The 19556-nt window shown below is 41.6% G+C and overlaps 1 protein-coding gene and 1 non-coding gene across 2 annotated transcripts in view; one reads left to right on the top strand and one right to left on the bottom strand.

Moving 5' to 3' along the window:
* Moxd1 (monooxygenase DBH like 1) overlaps nucleotides 1-19331 on the bottom strand; it is an 80942-nt gene extending 61611 nt beyond the window's left edge. The window contains exons 1-2 of the mRNA XM_031380606.1: nucleotides 18988-19331; nucleotides 1398-1544 (exon numbers count right to left, since the gene is read on the bottom strand). Coding sequence (XP_031236466.1) covers nucleotides 1398-1544; nucleotides 18988-19251 — 411 coding nt within the window. The 5' untranslated portion in view covers nucleotides 19252-19331. The remainder of the gene's footprint in view (nucleotides 1-1397; nucleotides 1545-18987) is intronic.
* Nucleotides 2774-2880, top strand: LOC116097946. Its single transcript, XR_004121612.1, has one exon. It is a non-coding gene; the product is annotated as a U6 spliceosomal RNA (small nuclear RNA).
* Nucleotides 19332-19556: the final 225 nt, after the last annotated feature.

Here is a 19556-nt window from a genome sequence, read left to right as displayed (position 1 = left end):
TGGGAGGGCAGTGGGGAGGGCAATGGGGGAGGGTAGTAGGGAAGGGCAGTGGGGAAGGGCAGTGGGGGAGGGCAGTGGGGTAGGGCAGTGGAGTGGGGCAGTGTGTGGGGGGAGTAGGTCAGGGCAGTGTGGGAGGGTAGTAGGAAGGGCAGTGGGGGAGAGTAGTGGGGGAGGGGAGCAAACAGGAAAGTATAGCAACATATTTGTATGAAAATGTTACAACTAAATCTACTACTTTGTACACTAACTTATACTTTAAAAAATATTATATTTCCCTAAGACTGTTTTCCATAGTAGATTTTCCTATCATGGATTTACAGAAAGTACAAATAGAGAAGAAGGCAATTCTATGTCCAGGCTTGTTTACTTTATATCTGAAATCTGTACTCAGTATATAAATCCTGGGAATTTCCAAGGGGAAGCAAGTGGAACTGCCCGAGGGGCTGTGGGGTGAGGAAGGAAGAGTTTGCAGGAGGTGGAAAAATGATTGAGTCCTTCCTTCCTTCCACGAATAAAGGTGTTTGCCAGCTCCTTAAAATGAAAACTCTGAGGATACATAATAAGAGAAAGCTACTTGTGTTAGGTGTCCTCTTTGCTCTACCATATGATGCTTATAAGTTTTCCAACTGAATTATAATTATGCTGTGCATTACATGAGAAGCAGCGCCAGCCTGTTCATGTGTGTTCTTCTTCCTCCTTGGCTCCTTAGGTTGAAGGGAAATCAGAATTACTTCAGATTTTTTATATTACCTTTTTGAAGCTTTAGTGGATTAAATAAAAAAATGTTATCATTCTATCAAAATGAAATGGCACAAGCAACCCATTGAAAGTGTCACAGGAATGTGTCTCCTCTAGATATTTAATTTGCATATTCATGAAGATACTTTTGTATCAAATCTGAAAATAAAAAATCTCATATAGCATGCCAATAGGTGATTATAATCAACTGACTATTCATCTGGATTTTAGAAATTTACAAAGCCAAATCGGTTACAGATCAGATGAATTATTCCCTCTCAGCCAGCAGCATGATTATCTTTTGTGTAATATGGTTCTTCAACCTTTATTATCTATTTTCAACTTTTATAGGGAAAAAGCTAAGACACATTTTTATTTCTTTTAAATCGACAACCTTAAAAGAGATTTTCAAAATGTTAACTTTGCATATAAATTCAGTGAATGAAAATTACTAAAATTGTGGGTGTTTGTCAAGTTTGTAGAGAGTCAAGAAATTCCTGAAGGTTGTGTGACTTTGGTGATCCTGTTTTTCAGGAGCTCCACCTTGACCTGTATCAAACACTTCCCCGTCCCCTCGCGGTGCCCGTGAGAGTCCCTCGCAGTGCCTGTGAGAGTCCCCTCGCAGTGCCCGTGAGAGTTGTCACTCTCATGTGTCTTACCGTGAGACTTTTGTCATTGACATCACATGTGTGCAGCTCTCTGCTAAACTCAATCACCGTGTGTGTGCTATTCTCCACGGCATAATCTAAGTGGTAATCTTGCTGGGCGTCTTTTTCCAATTCTTTGTCTGCATTTGTGAAATAGTCCTGTGGAAAACAGGAAAAGAAAATCAGGATATTTAAAATACATATTCTTAAATATGAAAATAGTTTAAAAGAGTTTGAAGGACCATTCAAGTCCATTCCTGGTTTGTTTACGATAATAACCTTTATGTAATCCTACTTTATGAATCCTGGGACTTCCTAATGGGCTGGATTATTACATATTGAGAGTTGATTATCTAGGAAACCAGTCTACATTTAAACAACTGGCCTTCTGTGAACAAGCAGTAGAGATCCATGTTACCGACAAAGCATCAGAAATGAATGCCTATTTGAGGTCACTGTGTGGATTTCTTCTGGTGTACAAATGAAAAGGAGGAGACAGGTAGTGTGTGATGGCTTATCCCCACAAGTGAGAGTCAGTGGCAAAGCCAGAGCCAACCCCAAGGTCAGCCCTCTCTGCTCTTAGACCTCACACAACATCCCACCAGTCATAACCCGAGCATGAAGGGGACTCACTGGTAATCTCAAAACAAGCTGTAAGGGCACATGCTCATTATGATAAAATGCAAAATATACAAAGAAGAAAATTACTAAATTATATGGTATTGACAACTGAAAAAAAAATCTAGTTTTGTGGATCATTTCTGGGATGCAGACAGGAACAGTGGAGGGGCCTGGGCTTGAAGCAGAATGACCCTAATTATGGCTTTGGAGGGTATTAGAAGTCGAACTTCTGAGATTTTTACAAGATAGCAAAGTAGGGATAGCATGTATTTATGTTGTAGATTTTGAAATAGTATATAGCTTACCATACTGAAAAGGATTGAAATAAAGGTGCTCATTTTTATTGCTTAACAAAATACAGTTTTCTACATAATTTATTTATGTTTCAAATTCTAATGTATTTCATTCTTTGAAAAAAAATCATGTTGTGTAAGAATATATATACCAGGGTGGTGGTGGTGCACGTCTTTAATCCCAGCACTTAGGAGGCAGAGGCAGGTGGATTTCTGAGTTCGAGGCCAGCCTGGTCTACAAAGTGAGTTCCAGGACAGCCAGGGCTACTCAGAGAAACCCTGTCTCAAAAAACCAAAAAAAAAAAAAAAGAAAGAAAGAAAGAAAATATAGGCCTACAGGTGGCTCCTAACATGGGTACCAAGCCCTCTTAAACTTTCCTAGAAAATAAGAGAATAGTTTCTAAGTCATACTTTTAAATCTCTTGTATTACCCTAATACCAATGTGAAAGACATTATTAAAAATTGCAACTTGAGTGCTCGCTTTGGCAGCACATGTACTAAAATTGGAACGATACAGAGAAGATTAGCATGGCCCCTGCGCAAGGATGACATGCAAATTCGTGAAGCGTTCCATATTTTTTTAAACAAACAAAAAAATTGCAACTTGATATCTCTCATAGAGCTAAGTATATATTTTCATAAAAGTAAATACAGAAATAATTAGAAAACCATGGATGCAGTATAAAAATAAGATATCATGTATATAGAGACTTGAGTCAAGAACAGAGAAACAGTCATCTAAATGTCCTACAAAAGGTCTAACCAAGAAGACTCTTCAACAAAAGCCTTCAATCCACTAGAAGAGATTATTCAAGTCAAACCTCTCAATAATGATGCAGTAAAAGGGTAGTACTTTCAACTTTCAACCATAGAAGGGCCACCAATGTTATAGTTAATGATGAGGGACTAAATCGTCCTCCTGCCCAAGGTTGAGAATAAGTCTTGGAAGCAAGGCAAAAAAGTTTACACACACACACACACACACACACAGAAAGAGAGAGAGAGAGAGAGAGAAAGAGAGAAAGAGAGAGAGAGAGGGAGGGAGGGAGGGAGGGAGGGAGAGAGAGAGAGAGAGAGAGAGAGAGAGAGAGAGAGAGAGAGAGAGAGAGAGAGACTATACCCCAGAAGGATATCAGTGGATTTCTGAGTCCACTGTTAGAGGCCTAGTCTATCATACCTTGCTCTCTGGCCCTATTGAGTTCTCCCATCCCCTAAGGAATGGCTTCAGATTGTCATCTTTTAATCAATATCGCCGAAGTCCATTTGACTGGCAAGTCTTGCTGTTACTTCAAGTGCAACGAATCCATTTCCAACCTTGTATTTTCACTCCCCAATGTGTGCATATGTTTTCTATATTGCCTTTAACGAGCTGATAATCTCCAGCTACCCAAATTCAAAGCTCTCACCTTTTTTAAGTTTTCTCCTATGATTCCTTTCTGAACAGACAGCTTCTCCTCCTATCAAGTCAGATTTTGAAAGGCTTAATCTGTCTTGTTTTATTTCATCTCAACAACTCAATTCCAACCCTATCAATTAAACGGTTCTGTCGCTGGGAAATGTCACTGCATTTCTCTTAGTATGCCACTGCATTTGATTCAATTGCATGCATTACAACATACTAAAATCTAGATTCCAGGTTTCTTGTTTCACTCAAACTTAGCCTAACCTAATTGTTACGATTAATAATAATATATGCTTGTTGGGTATTATTTTCTTCAAATATTTAAATATCAGCTTTTCACCTTGGTTACACTCTTTCTTTCTATCTTCTGGTCTCTGCCTGTAACTGAGATCCGCTCTCTCTCCACTCACACCAAGCCACAGAAGCTCATTCTTTACATTAACACTCATAGTTCTATTTCTCTATACAGTTTACATTGATCATCTTGGCAGAAAGAGTCTGCTGCCATTCTCAATCTCCATTTCTCTCTTTGTGTTCCTAGGCAATAAGTAATACTTTCCAGAATCTGCAAAACCATCTCAAGCCAGAGGTAACTGCCAAGAGATGGACAACTAATCCTTATAAACTTGTACATTTAAAATGGTTGGTTATACTGTAAATGGAACCACCCAAAGGTGATCTAAGATATTATGTTAATACATCCAGTCAATTCCATCTTTAAGACCCGCTATGGTAGATGCTGGAATAGATTAGCTCCTGGGGAGCTCAGCTTTCTGTGACACTCTGAAGTATTGTCATGCTCTTTCAGCCCTTCTATGAAGAGTAGCTTGAGAGTCTGAACTATCACAGACTAGCAAGGGGAGTCTCTGAGGTGACTACTTTACACACTGAGGACATTTTAAAGAAGAAAAGAGGAAAAGATGCATCTGATGAGTGTGACCTTGTAGGAGAGGAAAAGTTGAACTTAGGGGAACACAAGGAAGTGTGCAGACAAGAGCCAAGCCCAGCCTTCATACTGTGGTGCTGCACAGCATAAACAGCACATTGGAAAATCTTCAGGTGCAATTAAGTGAGGGGAAAGAGAAGGCAAAAACATCTCAAACTTCATACTTTGTAGACATTCTTACTGGGAAAAACAAAGAAAAAAGAGAAAGAAAGCAGATACAGTGTTGAAAGTTAGATTGGTTAAACTTTTTGTTTTTAAATGGTAGGTTTAAAGAGTTTGTTTACTGACAGCTTAGTAAGAACAGGACTAAGTGCTGTTTGGTAGTGGAAGTTGTGAACAAAGGACCATTATTGCCCTCTAAAGAGAAGAAAATGACACTAGAATACTCAAACATTAACCAATTGAGAATTCAAATATGGATAAAATCACCTACAGGTTGATATTGATAAAATGATACCGTATAATACTTGTGTATTAAATTTCCCAACTCATTTTCACTATATCATATTTCTTCCTTGATAATTAAACCAAATGATGCCCTGACCACTCCCTGATCTACACAGCACAAGGAAACCACACACACACACACACACACACACACACACACACACACACACATCTGCACTGCACATGCAAGAAGAGTAATTATTCAGTCATCTGCCGGCAGTACATGATGGTCTGAGACTTCAAATAAGCACAAGAATGTGGTTCACAGTACACAAGCATTGTCATGGTAGAATGCTGAGGCCGTTAGAACATTTTAATTGTAGCTTCTATGCATTAAATGCCTCTATTATAAATATCACATAAATAGTGACAAATAAAACTTCCAGTTAAGATGAATTAAAAGTGAGTGGCTGGAGAGATGCTCAATCAGTAAGTGTTTGCCACACGAGCCTGAAAACCTGAGTTTGAATCCCTAACACTTATGAAAAAAGCCAGGTATGGTAATGTGTACCCATAACTCCAACACCATGATGGGAAAGGGACAGAGATAAGTAGATCCTTGATGTTCACTGGCTACCCAGCCTAGTGGAATCAGTGAGCATAGAGTTAGATTCAGTGAAAGATTCTTAATAACAGTTAAAAAAAAAAGTGTAGAGGACTCAAGATACCTGATGTACACCTCTGATCTCTATACAAACACCCCCCCACACACAAACACACACATTATATACACATACACTACATACACACTCATACTACACACATTTATACATACTCATACTACACACACACTCATAATGCACATAAACATACATTCACACACCCACATTATACACTCATACACACAAAGACACAAACTCACACACACTCATACTACACACTCACACACATACTACACACTAACATAAACACACACACAGCCCAGTCTACACACATATAATACATCTATATTACACACACATTTATATGCAAACATCCACTCATAAAGACACACATCCATATTACACACACACACTCATACAAGACACAAGAATATGAACTCACACACTAAAACACACACACACAAACTCATTCACACACACATACTACACACTCTCACACAATCACACACACACAGACTTACACACATACTATACACTCACACACATGCCTCCATACTACATACTCACACACACACATACATACATACACACATGTTTACAAACACACATACCCATATATGCATACCCATACTGCCTACATATACACACATACACAAAAGTACACACATATTCACACATATATATATACACAAACAGACTCACACAAAGAGACACACACTTTTTTATTAATTCATTAAAATAGCCGGAGGGAGCTAGTGGAGACAGAGAGAGGCATAACTTCCCAGAAGTTGGAAGAGTTTCTAAATGGGATCCTGCAGAAGTCACTAACAATGCAAGCAGACTGCTGACATACAGAAGCCAGGCTTGGCTGTGCTCAGTCAGCTCTAGTGCTCTGCAGCACAAATATGAACCACGGCTGTCCCGCTCTACACTTGTTTTGTGTGGGTCTCCACTGATTCTGTCACAGACACTCAGCCCAACTTCCACATGGACTTACATTGTTTTGATCGTGGACTATTTTACTGACCATACACTGATCTTCATTATTTTCCTAATAAAATATCATCCAAAAGTGAGTTAATTAAACCCAACAACGAAGATCTTTGTTAGCTGTGTCCCAGAACATACACTTCAGAAGCATGTTCTCACAAGATATTCCCCTCTGCAACACTTTATACTTTTAAAAAAAATACCATGAAGTGTATAATTGAGGCTTTAAAAGGCTGTGCAACAACAATAAAGTAAGCTGCCCCCACCAGCAGTTGGCAGGGAGTTGGCAGTAATTATTTCATAGGGTACTATGAACACTGGCAGCCATTGCCAAAGTAAGAAAATGTACCAAAAGACTAGCTTTGCTGTCAGGATTGCGAAGGTCTCTTGTTCAGAAACATGATCACACAGATGTTCAGTTGCTTCTCGCTCATCGTCAGTCTTTTTCCTCCTCTCGGAAATTAAATCTCTGCTGTAGAATAGAGCTTTGACAGATGCTGCATTAAACAGGATGAAGCAGCAGCTCTGGTGGGTGTAATAAAGACAGGAACAGACTGCTGCAGCTTGGGGAGCTGCAGGGAGGTCTTGAGAACAGCAGATTCATCTGTCACCATCTCCTGGAACAGGTGCCTGCAGTTCCTCTTCTGTCCCCAGTACCCAGAAGCCTATCGCATCACACATTTCTCTTTATGATATCAACTTCTGTGAGGATGTTAAAGCCCTGTGATAATATCGACAGTGTATTTATTACTGTCAGTGTTGAATTAAAGAATCACCTGTGGTCCGACATGATTAGGAGGCTACACAAAGCTGTACTGGTTGGCTGCATAAACAAAAGCTGTACATTTCAATAACTTTCAAAAGGAATGTCTTCACTAAGAAATCAAAATGAAATATCAAAATAGAACTTGACTGTGCTTTGGAAACAGTATCAGGCAAACTTCTCTCTTGGACTCCTGAGAGTCATTAAATACCTATCAGAATTGCAAAATATGAACTCGTGCTTCTTTAAGATACCACCCAAGGAAAGTGATTTTCTGACAGTGTTGCACGAGGTCAGTAGCACCTGTTCATCTCATTTCAGCTTTCATGTAAAGTCATCTACAGAATTACAAGACATATACAATAAAGTTAATTGTTGACCCTTCAATCCTAACCATATGCTTTGGGGGAAAAACATCTCACTTTTAATCATTAAAGTAACATTATTTTCCCTTCTTCTTAACCCATCTTCTAACTAAAAAAAAACAGTTTAGAAGACTTCACTTAAGAGCCTAGGTTTATTTTATCCAAGCAGTAATGAAATTCTTTAGAACAGCAGTTTTTGTCTTTGTTTTTCGGCTCCTCCACTCTCTTTTCCTCTCTCCCCCCTTTCACTTCTCCTGACTTTTCCCTCCTTGCTTCCTCTTATGCAAGGGTGTGTGTGTGTGTGTGTGTGTGTGTGTGTGTGTGTCCATGAATAAAGTATTCACAAACTACTGTGGCTACTGTGTTGAGAAGGAAGAGGTGGAGGATGCAGATCGTGACCCAGAGATACAGAAATCTCTCAGTAATCCCACCAGTTTTAGTTCAGCCGGAGAGAATTGGCAGATTTTAGAGTCTGGTAGGAAAACATGAGGACCTGAAGATAGGGTTTCGACCCTGGATAAAGGAAAGGGGAGGAAGAACAGTTGCTCCCACTTTTTAACTAGCAAAATCTGCCACTTACTAAGATAGGGAAGGCTGGTGAGGAGACTGGTTTGAAATGATTCACGCTCAGTTTGAGCAGAGTATCTACATTGTGGTGGCCAGGTCAGGAGGCAGGAAGTATTGCAAGAAAGGTGAAAGCTACAAGCCTATTGCGGACAGGCCTCAGAATCTCAACAATGTTACTCTTGAGGCCCTCCAAGCACTGCTTTTAAGAGATAAATATCTTTATTTTTATGTTTTTCAGACTTAAAGGTGAACAGATCCACTATATATAGTTAAATATACAGAATTTTATTAAAGGGCTAGAGACGAGGTACTTTCATAACACTGTAACAGTTCTATAGAACTCCCCCTTCTCCCTCACACACACACTCACACACACACACACACACACACACACACACACAGAGAGAGAGAGAGAGAGAGAGAGAGAGAGAGAGAGAGAGAGAGAGAGGAGAGAGAAAGAGAGAATTGTTTTAAAAGCATCATGGAGTTTTCTAATGGTTAAATCAACCTCTACTCATTTCTTGGATCATATGAGAGCATGGGGAGGTCTCTGCAGCATCGGGTTGTAGCTAGAAACTAATTCTGAGGTAAACCTAATCTTGGCTGGCACCAAGCATGTTTTCTCCCAAAAGCTTTCCTAGCACGTGTTTGCGCATGCGTCTGGGAATGGGGTGCACACGTTCTTCAAGGTAGCTTCCTCAAATGCCTTCCAACGCTAAAGCTCTCCAGTGTGAGTCTACTGGCTTGTGGCAGCACCCCTCCAGCTTCCACCTCCCGAGCTGTTTATTTGATTCTGGAGATGCAAACGCCAGGCCTCCTGCATGTGCAGCAAGCACTCTATTGTCTCTTCTGTCCTTCACTCCAGGTTCATGGAGATGTCGCTAAGCACAAAGTGTTAAATACTGTAAGTGAGGGCCACCCATTCCAGGTTAGCCTTTCTGACACAAACACTGATGCTAAGCTACAGTATAGTATTTTTCTACCTCTTAAGGTGTGCCAGCTGGATCTTCAGTTTTCTGGAGCATCGAAGGTCATGGTTCCTCCATGTGGAGGAAGTCTGTCCAACACATGATAACGATCATTCTTTCTCTGTGAAAAACCTGCCAGCTATTTGGGTATCCACATTTCCAGAAGTTTCAGTGACCTTCAGAATGCTGTCATTTACTCACCTGTCCTTTGAAAATGCCAGAAAGGGCCTTTGGGTAAGTCTCCTGGGACATAGTACAGTGTCCCTACTGAATCCTCTGATGCGAACAGCGTGGATCACTAGCTAATACAACCTCTGTTTACCAGCCCCATTACAGTGAACTGAAACATACCTGCTAAATTATCTAAGACCTTTACCACATGAAGCCGATTTAATACAGTTTTACAAGGTTGTGCATATACAGTCAGTTTTATTCACCCTAAACTAAATGCTTTACTGTATCATTCAGATGCACCATTTGTTTAAGGCCTTAGCCTACAAGAACAATTCAAACACAAAGGAAAATGTAGTTGCAACCTGTAAATTATGTTCATGGGAATAAGTTGGCTTGCAGTTGTTAATGGTCAAAATGATCAGCACCCAAACTGCTTGCACTTTGTCCCCAGACTTCCTCACATTTTAAGCACCCTCTCTGTACACTTAGCGATGCCTTTACAAAAGCTGGAAAGTTCCCATAATTCACTAAGGAATCATTACAGTCATAGCTCTCAATTATAAAGTTCTGCTAAGAGTTTTGATGCCTATTTTGTTTAAGCCTTGCAAAACCCATGAACTAAAAACATGATCTCCCTTCTGCACCAAAGGAAACTGCCATTAGGGCGGGTTAAGGGTTTGCCACGAGCCACACAAGAATTACGCACAAGCACTGGTGAGGCTCACATCCAGCCTAGAAGACTCCTGGTCTTAGCCACACCAGTTTTCCAGCCATCTTTCCTGAGATCCTGCCAAGGACATGGAATTGTTCCTGCTACCTCAGGGAAGCTTGGCAGTGCTGACACAGTCATCAACCTACAATGTTCCATCTATGCTCTAATAAGATACTAATTATCTACCACTCCTGGACCTCTCCTCTGTCTCCCTCTGCAAGGATAGCCTGAGGGTATTTTTACAGCTTATTAGTGATCTTGCAGGACGGGGGAGGGAGGAGAAGGTTGTCTATTTATGTAATGAAAAACACTAGAGAGTATGTTCAAATATAAAAGAAAGCATTACTGTTAACTCTAATCAAAAGTTTCTAATCAGAATCCTCCTCTTGGTGAAATTATAGACTAGGGATGACCTAGGGCCTGGGACTTTCAGCTAATAATGAAAGAAATAAGGTAGCCTGTGGCAACACATAACTGTTACCTTTTACCCTGTGTGTGGGTGGATATTACTGTTACTTAGAAATACAACTAGTACAACTAGTACAAGTACTAAGGTGTGTAGTTATAAAGAGGGCTATGGGAAGGAGAGAAAGACCCCTTGCTAAGCGTACTTTGAAACACACTTATACTCAAGGGGTAAAAACTTCTGCGGTTGAGGAAATGCTTAGAACTATATGTAAATTCATCAAATGCATCTTAGAATCGTTCCTGTGCTAAGAACAACCACCTTGTGTTTCCATTTTAAAACATCCTGTTGAATAGCCACACAGGTATTACCCCATCATATGGTCACTGTGAAATGGCTTTTTATGAACTTCTCTCCCTGGAATCTTCCATGCCACTGCAGGTTAAGGTCCATGATTTTCATCACAGAGCCTGACCACAGAAAATCACCAACTAGCAGAATTGCCTTCATATTAGACTTACCTCAGGAACCTGAAATATGGCTTTCCTGTATCCATATGTGGTCTTCTTCAGTCAGGGGTGGGTACTGAAGTGATGGAAACTGTGGCAGAGTACCTTTGCAAGAGTGTGCACACATGTATGGAGGCCAGAGGGAAGTCCCAACCATTGTTTCTCAGGAGTGTCTATGTCTGTTCTGAGACAAGCTGTTACAGTAGAGGCTGGTGCTTCCAGGCTAAGCTAGGCTGACTGGCCAGCGAACCTTGGGAACCATTTTTTCACACTGCTCCAGAGCAGTGAGTTACAAGTTTGACACTGTGTCTCAGAAACAGACTCAAGTCCTTCTGCTGACAAGCAACTACTTTACGAATTGATAATGTCCCCAGTCGCTGGGGAACATTTTAAAAGAAGATCAAATCACTTATTTTGTGAGGTGGAACTAGATGATATCCTTCCTGATTCTCAGTTATCTGGCAGCTTATCACAGCTCTGTAGTGTGCCATAACATGAATCCTCTCTGTTATGGGCCATCATGGCACCCAACACTGAGACGGAGAAAGAGCCCACTTGGTTCAGAAACTCCTTACAACAAAGAACAATTCATTACCTTTTCTCCAGGTAAATAGTTTCCTGCATTCAAGGTCTTCAGAATCTTTTATTCACAGGCAACACTGTCTTCTTCCTAGTATATGACATTCTGGTTTGGAAACACTATGGGCAACCGCCAAAGATAATCCTCAACACCAAGGGGACTTGCTTTCCGCCTGCTTGTGTGAGTTAAACAGGAAGCTACACCTTCTCACATCCTTCCATTTGAGTTCTCTGCTCAGCAGTTCTCACTTCCTGATACCTTTTTTTATTTTTATTTTCTGCAATTATTTGCTTATGGAAACTGCTATACCAAAATATAGACTTATAAGACTCCTGGTACCCTCTGGTTCTAGGATGTGCCTCCAACAGCATCTAGAACCATCAATCAATAGTGTCTGAATGGAAGATGGAGCATTCCAACATCTTCTGCCTATAGGTGAACCCTTCACTAAAGCCACTGTATGGAAACCACAGGTGGCTTCCATGATGAGGAACCCAGAACCCAGAGTGGAAACCTAAAATATCGGCCTCAGGCCATTTGAGAGTTACATGATCAGCATATCTAAAAGACTTATCAAAATGAGGAGTACATGTTTGTGACATTTATAGTAGAATAAATATAGTAAGAAATATAATTCAGTGTCTATGTAACCTTGTTATTTAGAAAGGAAACTAGAATATGTTTTTATGGAGGCTTCTTATAGAAGTCTAAGTGGCACCAGATCAGAATTCAGAGGGAATGACTATAGGCTTTGGATCTATCTGTAAGGCACCAAAAAGCCACTTAACAGTTACCTAAGGCCTACTCCTCACCTACAACATGAGGAGAGCAGGAAATGGGTAGGAAGTTTGAAAGGAAGCCATCAAACTCCGATGGGGTAATGATTAAATACACAAACCACCAACAGTTAGCCTGCAAAAGCAGTGGAAAGACCTCTTAACTTTTAAGCTCCTCGGTAAACAAACAATACCTTCTTAATAAACCATTTATTTATATGGCAATTAAACTGATGATCCTGGGAGTAAAATTATACTTTTTTGTTACTTTTCTTTTACTGGGGAAGAGGAGAGGTGTGTAAGGTGTGTATGTGCACACACCATGTATAGACCAGAGGAGAAGTTTCCAGAGTTAGTTATCTTGCCTCCGAGCACGTTCCAGACACTAAATGCAGGTCATCAAGAATGGCATCAAGCAGTGTATTGAGCAGCACCCTACAATTACTTTTCGAACAGCCTTTGCTCATATGCTTGATGTATGCTGTCTTTCAAACAGATATCTTTACCCTAGAGTTTAGCATACACACCAAAAAAATCCAAGTTTGAAGCTGGGTGTGGTGCCCCACTCCTTTAACCCCAGTGCTTTAAAGGCAGGTGGATCTAACTGAGTTCAAAGCCAGCCCGATCTACATAGTGAATTACAGTATATCTAGGACTACAAAGAAAGACCCAGTCTCAAAAAAAAAAAAAAAAAAAAAAACAGAAAATTCTGGACGTGAAAGAAATTATGCTTTATGTGTTACATTTCTTAGTCATGTTATACATAACCCATTCTGTGATTTATTTCTCTCAGGTTTGGAACAAGGTAGCTGTACACACAGAGAGGGACAGAGACAGAGACAGAGGACAGAGAGAGAAAGAGAGATAGACAGAGACAAGGAGAGAGAGAATTTGGAAGAAGCTTCCTAAAGAAATTAGTTGTTCCTACTTGAAGGTTCTTTCTATTTGAAAGTTCTTTACTAGTGATTAATTTCTATTCCAGCAAGGCATTGTGAGGCATCAGTGTGTTTTATTATTGTTGTTATTACTACACATGGATAAAACAGTCCAAGAAACACAGTACTGTGTAATGAATTCATCTCTTTTGTAACTTCAACAGAACCCCTTTACAAACTATGAATCAATCAAGCACCATTCATTTTCTTTGAAGTGGACTCTGGCTTCTCTTTCCAAGATTGCCAGAATCTGCCTCTGGTAGCCCAAAGCCTTGAACTCTGTTTGTCAATTCAGGTGCGTTGTTTCCTTGGCTCTGAGGTCAGCTTGTTTCTCCAGGCTAATTATGAAACCTCCTACTCTTGCCAGGAGAGGCGCACAGCTTACAGCCGAGCACCATCATCCTGTATTTGAACAGTGGGACTTGTCTCCTTGTTTAGCAATGCTGAGAGCAAGAAGCTCGGAAAGGCCCCTTCCTCATCTGGTAGTCAGTCGGGGGGGTGGGCGGGGATCATCCCAAGATTTATAAATATCTCTTAACGAAGCTGCAGCTGAGCTGTGTCAGGCTTGCACACTTTCAGTGTGCTTTGCCAATGTTGCTTTGTTGGAGTTGGCCGGGGTATGCTTAAAAAGAAGCACATCGTTAACCACAAAGAATGCTCCCTGTTTTCTGTGATTTCAGATCTCTTGTAGGAACTTCCTCAGTGAGGGGCCCCGGCAGCAATGACCCAGATGCTCCACACTGCTCCACACAGAAAAGCTTCAGTTTTTGAATGGGCCAACGAGCAAGGTTACCACAAATGATGACATATGTGTCGGACTCTATTCACTGGCAATGTCTACCCCCATAGGAAGGGTGAATCCATTTTTGTGCAAATCAAGAGCACATCTGACAATGATGCTCTCTTCTCTCCCTCACACAAACTGGGCATTCATACACAGGATTACTAGCCTCGAATGGGCACTCACAGTTACTAAATGGTTCCGATGGGGGTGGAGTTGTTGTGTCAAAGGGGCAAAGAACAGGGGAAGGACAGGAATCCATCAGAGGATTGAAAGTCCTGCTGATACAAGAGACAAAATACTGTGGTTCTGAGAAGCTAGTTGGAAAGGATAGAGTGCTTCCCTTCAGGCCAAGCTCCTGCTGTGAAAGACAGACTAGAAAATGACCAGCCTTGCACCCCAGAGGGACTGTAAAGCCCCATTCATCCTTCATATACTTTATCCTATAGATTTCCCAGAGGCAGGCTACCCTTAGCAAACCCTCCTCCTCCTCCTTCCCATTTTGACTGTAGCTGGACCTGTACAAATGATAATACCTCTCAGAAGGCCAGAAGATCTCAAAATGGGCAAATCGAATTTCCGTAATTAACAGGCCCTTATGTCTTCGTGCTGTTCATTTATGTGTTTGCTTTGAAACAGCATCTTATTATGTATCCTAAGTTGGTCTCAACCTCAACATCCTCTGCCTCAGCCTCTCTAGTACAGGAATTACAGGTGTGTGCCACCATGTGGAGCCCCAGGTATATTTTTAAGACTTACTAAGCCCATTACCTTGCCGATTCATGGAAATCCATATATATGTATACGTATACATATACACGTATATATGTATACATGTATAGTATACATATAGTATACATATACATATATACGTGTACTATATATATATGTGTGTATATATAATACACACATGTATTTCATATATACATATGTTTATAACATATATTATATATAATATATAGTGATTATATATGATATATTATGATTTTATGTTATATATAATATATGCCATATATAATATACTTACAATATATATTATATATGATATATAACAATAGTATATATGTGTGTATACATATATATGTACATATATGTACATATATATGTATAACCCTCTGTAAGCCAGTGTTGTAATGCAAGTGTTACAGTGTCATCTACAGGTAGTTCCCTTGGGTCTGACCTGAACAAGTGATTGAGAACCATTAAAAAGACAGGTTTGCCAAAGTTCGCAGACAGGGAGCTGAGTGGCTAAAGAGGAGGTGGGGTCAGGTGATTAGTATTAGAAGGAGAGGATTGGTTAATGAATGAGCATTGTCTCCTGACATAAGTAATCAAGTGTCAAAATAGAGAATACATGCATACATAAGTGTTTAGAGTGACCAGAGTCCTGGTGAAGGGAGAGAGGTATGGTGGAATTCACTTTACAAAAATGGCAACACTGATACACTCTGTTATCAAGACAAGGTCTGTGCACCTTTCTGAACCTATGAGCCTGTGACAACGGCAAAAGTGCATCAGTGATTGACTCAGATGGACGGTCATAAATGACTACACTGAGTTTCTACTGTGGCCTCTGGAGATGATCGAGTGATCTGAGAACAGCCACTCTGCTGTGAGCAAGCCAAGCAGCCAGGTGGAAAAGCCAGTCACAGCACAGAACTGGCAGAGTGAGGGCCCAGCCACTGCTCAGCTTCAATCCCAGACAGACAGAAAGGTGAGTAAGCCTTCAGATACTTCCAGTCACTCCTCTCAGAGTTGACCCAGAGTGGAGGATAGCAGTTGATTCCAACAAGCCCAGCTCAAATTATATATGTTTGGTTAAAGTAAAAAGTGATGTGCTAAAATACTATGTTTGGGGTAAAAAAATTTTTAACATAAGAGTCAGTAGCCCAGATAATGGCCAAGACTCCCAGATACTGAAATCATTTCCGGACATAGAATAAACACCCTGGAAGGAAATTAGACTTGCCTTTTGCCCTCCCCTGGACTTTCATAATGTATGTTGATAATTGATTCAACTTGGTCCAAGATTACATCATCTGTCAGCTAGACCTCAGTAGAAAGTGTACATGTATGCACTGTGTGTAGACTTAAGTGAGCAGCAGTATTGACTATTCAGAAGCACACACACACACACACACACACACACACACACATACACACATACGCACACACATACACTCACTCTGAATTTCTGTGTTCTCTATAAAACAATACAAACAAAATATCTGACAACACTGGATTTGTGCTCCCCTGAAAACATAACTGACAGAGACTGTGGCTTTCCCACCTACTCCAGCTGCTCTTGCACCTCACCTCCTCTCCTCAGGCCATGCTCTGCTTAGCCTGCCCTCTTGATTTCTCCAGGCACTTGGCTTTGTGGCATCTGTGGAGCTAAAACTCGTCTTCATTTTTGCTTAGGACTCACCCATACTCATACGGGAGTCCATACCCATTTGCAAAGAAGAGTTTATTTTTAAAAATATAATCAAAATATTAAGAATGTGAAAGTTTAAGGTGAAAATTACATGGAAAGGGCTGAACTCTAAGGGGAAAGCCATAAAGGGGGGGTGACTGTGGTGTCAGCTTAGGTTAAATTGCACAGCCTGATGCCATTGTCCAATTGTTGGTGCATGCTGTATTTACACTAATGCCTCAGGGAGTCAATGCTTTTTGTGTCACTGTTCTATGCAAAGTCTGCTCTCACTGGAAAGCAAAATTGCATGAAATCCAAAGTCTACTAACAAAATCATATACGTTTCATTAAAGAAGTATATTTTTGTTTGAGCATAGTTAATTAAGGCATACCTATCATACCACTGTATGAGAAATCTTAAATAAATATCTACGGAGAAGAAACAGTTTTAAGTTTCAAAACCATTATTAAAAATTTCCTTTTTATTAATATTATTAATACTTTACCTTATTAGAGAGGTTTTAAATAGGCTCTCTTGCCACCTAACAAATTAATATGTGCCCTAAAATAAGAAGAATTTCTAACGAAATGAAATTGTAAAGGACGTAAGGCAAATAAGAAACTGAATAACTTATATAAGAAATCAAAGAATGTATTTCTGGAGCAATGTAAAATAGAAAATGCTATTTCCTATTCATTACACATACAGTGTCCATTTTTAATGCATCTTACATTAATATATAACTACTGCTTTAAGAAGAGTTCAGAGTTTCTAAATCAATCTGAAAAAACACTTAATCCTTACAAAATCTTAGGAATAACCACCTACAAGAAGAAAATATCCTGTGGCTTAGCAAGATGTTTGTGACAGGCCCAATACCAGAAGTTGGACCAGGATTCTTCCTTGGGCTTTCATTTGCTATCTAATTGTGTGAGCTTTCTAGAAAAGCTGCTGTTTCGGCAAAAGTAGTATCAAGTTAACTTTTAAAGTGTACCTGATTGCTGTTACCTCAGCGAGATACCTCATGCCCACTTCTGTAGGCTGTGCTGGGGTCATGAGACTCTCCGAAAACAGCTTTAAATTATTTTTTGGTTGCAACAGGTCTTAACATAAGGTCTCATCTTACGCAGATCATGGGAGAGTAAGCTAGTTGGCTAGTGAGGCCTGGGATCAAATCCTCAGATCCATCATCCCTGAGATGATGCAGCATCAGAACAGTTACACGTGGGGGAAGCCAGCAGAGCCAACCCCATCAGGCTGTATTCTACCAGAGGTACACAGCACTTACATGATGAGGAAATGTTGATGTGGGGAGAAATAAACACGATAGGGGGCTTGGAAATTCGAATTGCTGTCAATTTGTTTCTGGCTAAATATTTCAGCCTCAGGACTGAAGGTAAAATATGATGATAGCACCTCTGTCAGAATGCTGTGAACGTCCATCTTAGAAGCCTGGAGAAAGTATCGAGCCATACCCATTGACATTCACAAGGGGCATTCTTATGTGGCCCAAGGGGAGATAATCTCAGAAGTTTTCATGAGGCTTCTTAGTAAAGGCCTGTGTTCTTGGATGGAAATTGGCCCGTAAGAAAGTGTGTCTATCCACTATGACCCAGATGTTCATCAATATCCAGGAGGCCGAGCTACAGAATTCTGGTTGTTTCCCTACACATAAAGATGCCTGTATCAGGTAGCACCTATCAAAGCTCTCCCCTAGAGTTAATGGGCAGCGAGCAAATGAGATGAATTTGTTGCCTATTAAAGCGGGAAAACCTACCCATGAATAGAAGGTCCTGCTTGGAGACTCTGGGTTGTGCACTGGTCGCTAAACCTGGCTTCCTCGACAGCTGTCAACAACAAAACTTCCTTAAGCAATCTTTCAGGGTCCTTCATTCATCTCGTGCATGCTTTAGTAAATGTTGACCCTGTTCCTGGGGTGCCCCCAAAACCAACCACTGGAGACTCTGGGATTCTCAACAGTAGACAGGCAAGCGTACCCTACTCAAGCAGATCCTACAGGTTAGGTTAGGTCTCCAGAGCTATGATCTTTTTTTTTTTTCTTGAGGGGTGAAGGGGACTGTGTGGACTGTGCGCAACTGCCTGTTAAGTGGGGCACCAGGATGCGAGCTCCCGAGAAGGGAAACTTCCTTGGGTGAAGACTGCAAATGACACAGGCAGGGACCCCAGGGCAGGCTAGGGTGACCCTGGGGCAAAAGGTGGCAAAAGAGGTGAGAAGGACTCTGCTGAGCGGAGCCGGTATCAGCCTCGCCTTTGGGTGGACACCACAGCCCATCGCTCTCCCAGAGCGATCCCAGAGCAGGGAGCTCCCCGAAGGAACCGAGCTTACCTGGAGGTAGGGCCGCCCGTGGGCCACGCCGCCCACCATGATGTCCGCCGCGGCCATGGTCCCCGTGGGCGAAAAGCCGAAGCCCACGTAGCCGTTAGTGCGTACCTCCAAACGGAAGGCCAGCCTCTCTCCGTGCCGGCCCCAGTGCAGCCAGTACTTGCCTTCGGGGTCGAGGACCACGCGATGCGGGTACGAGCGACCCGAGCTCCCCGCAGCCGTCGCGGGGAGCAGCGCCCACAGCACTAGCAGCGGCCAGCCGCACATCCTCCTTTCCCGCCGCGGCACCTGGGCTGCAGCCACTGGGGGGCGAAGACCCGGGAGCCCAACTTGGGACCGCCCCGGGGCTGGCCGCGCCCGCTCGCTGTCCCCGCCCAGCTAGCGCTGGGTCTTACCAGGAGGCTCCCCAGCCTCTCCCCAGGCATCCACCTGCTGCCACCGTGCATCCGATTTTGTCCCTGAAGTCTGGTTTAAGAGGACAGGAACTCAAGGAGCTTCCTGAAACGGGGACCCAGCCGGGTAGAGGGAAAGGAGGGAAAAAGGAGTTGAAGTGCGGACTGGGAGGGACCCAG

This window comes from Mastomys coucha, unplaced genomic scaffold (assembly GCF_008632895.1).
Source record: "Mastomys coucha isolate ucsf_1 unplaced genomic scaffold, UCSF_Mcou_1 pScaffold2, whole genome shotgun sequence".
NCBI classification, from domain to species: domain Eukaryota; kingdom Metazoa; phylum Chordata; class Mammalia; order Rodentia; family Muridae; genus Mastomys; species Mastomys coucha.
The sequence above is the reverse complement of the archived record's forward strand: the minus strand, read 5'-3'. Positions and strand labels throughout refer to the sequence as shown.